The sequence below is a fragment of the Acyrthosiphon pisum genome, chromosome X (genome assembly GCF_005508785.2).
Source record: "Acyrthosiphon pisum isolate AL4f chromosome X, pea_aphid_22Mar2018_4r6ur, whole genome shotgun sequence".
Lineage (NCBI taxonomy): Eukaryota > Metazoa > Arthropoda > Insecta > Hemiptera > Aphididae > Acyrthosiphon > Acyrthosiphon pisum.
Window position 1 is genome coordinate 120,019,766 of NC_042493.1, and position 1,284 is coordinate 120,021,049.

Consider the following 1,284-nt stretch of genomic DNA (forward strand, 5'->3'; position numbering starts at 1 on the left):
CATGCGTCGATGTATCGTCAAATTGCTACGTTTCGGAGAACGATTTTTCACATACATCGCACTCGTACGGTTTTTCTCCAGTGTGAGTCCGCTTGTGTTTCGTTAAATGGCTACTTTGAGAGAACGACTTTTCACATACATCGCACGCGTATGGTTTTTCACCAGTGTGCGTGCGTCGATGCGTTGTCAAATTGGTACTTTTAGAGAACGACTTGTCGCAGACATCGCACTGATTAAGTTTCTTCTCCATTTTGCGCTGGTGTTTCGTCAGTCCATGTCTATTAGAAAATGGTTTATTTAATATCTGTAATAGTTTTTTATATAGTTATTTGGTTACTATGCTATTCTGTTAACGATCAATTAGAATTTATTGACTTCACCACGTTTTTAAGCCAGTACTTGTCGTATTTGTTTTTAAGCTTTAAATTGAGTACTCATAATTTATTATTAACTTGATATTGTAATTTTATACTCACAAATAATTATCATAAACTAACATGTAGTACCTAAAAAATAATTGCCAAACTGTTGCACGTAGAGATCGGACCCAATAAAACTATTATCACCAGGGCTCGTTACTTCATGCACTAAAAAATGCATAAATAAGCATGCATTCATGCACTAAAAATTGTCAAAATGTGCACTAAAAAGTTCGAAAATATGTATTAATATGCTCTAACATTTTTAAATTATGCACTCAAAATATGCATAATGTAAAAAAATTATGAAAAAGTTTTAAAATAATAAGAATTAATCCATAAATTTAAAAAAATCAAATTCCTCCATAAAATTTTGCGAACGGCCCGCAACTGTTTGTTTTTCTTTCGGCATTGTTAAAATAAAATATGAATAAAGTGTACAGTAGTAACCTACCTATACCTCACATGAAAACACTAAAACAGGAAATTGAATGGATAAACGCATACGACTCATACGAGTAAACTCATCGGTGAGTGTAAGAAAACTATACTGTAGAGTGTAGCAATGTACAAAATTATAAATGCTGGTTGGTGAGAAGCTGCCAAGCTGCCACTTTATACGGTGGAGGATGGTAGTGGTAGCGATTACACTGTTTCCGCGATATTTCGTAAAACGCATAAAATCTAAATAAGTATGTAGGTATACTAGGACATTAGGTAGTCACACACTCACTGAATAAAAATAAATCAAAACACTACAATTTTGTAAACAGGAAAATAAATAAGAAACAAGAAACATTTCAAATATTTGTCTAAAAAATATTTTTATGAAATAATATGCACTAACGACTGTAAAAATCGACTA

General features: G+C 32.4%; 1 protein-coding gene across 1 annotated transcript in view; it reads right to left on the reverse strand.

Moving 5' to 3' along the window:
* LOC100168267 (zinc finger protein 271-like) overlaps positions 1–1,284 on the reverse strand; it is an 11,652-nt gene that overhangs the window by 1,089 nt on the left and 9,279 nt on the right. Inside the window, exon 2 of the mRNA XM_008182374.3 lies at positions 30–166. Coding sequence (XP_008180596.1) covers positions 30–166 — 137 coding nt within the window. The remainder of the gene's footprint in view (positions 1–29; positions 167–1,284) is intronic.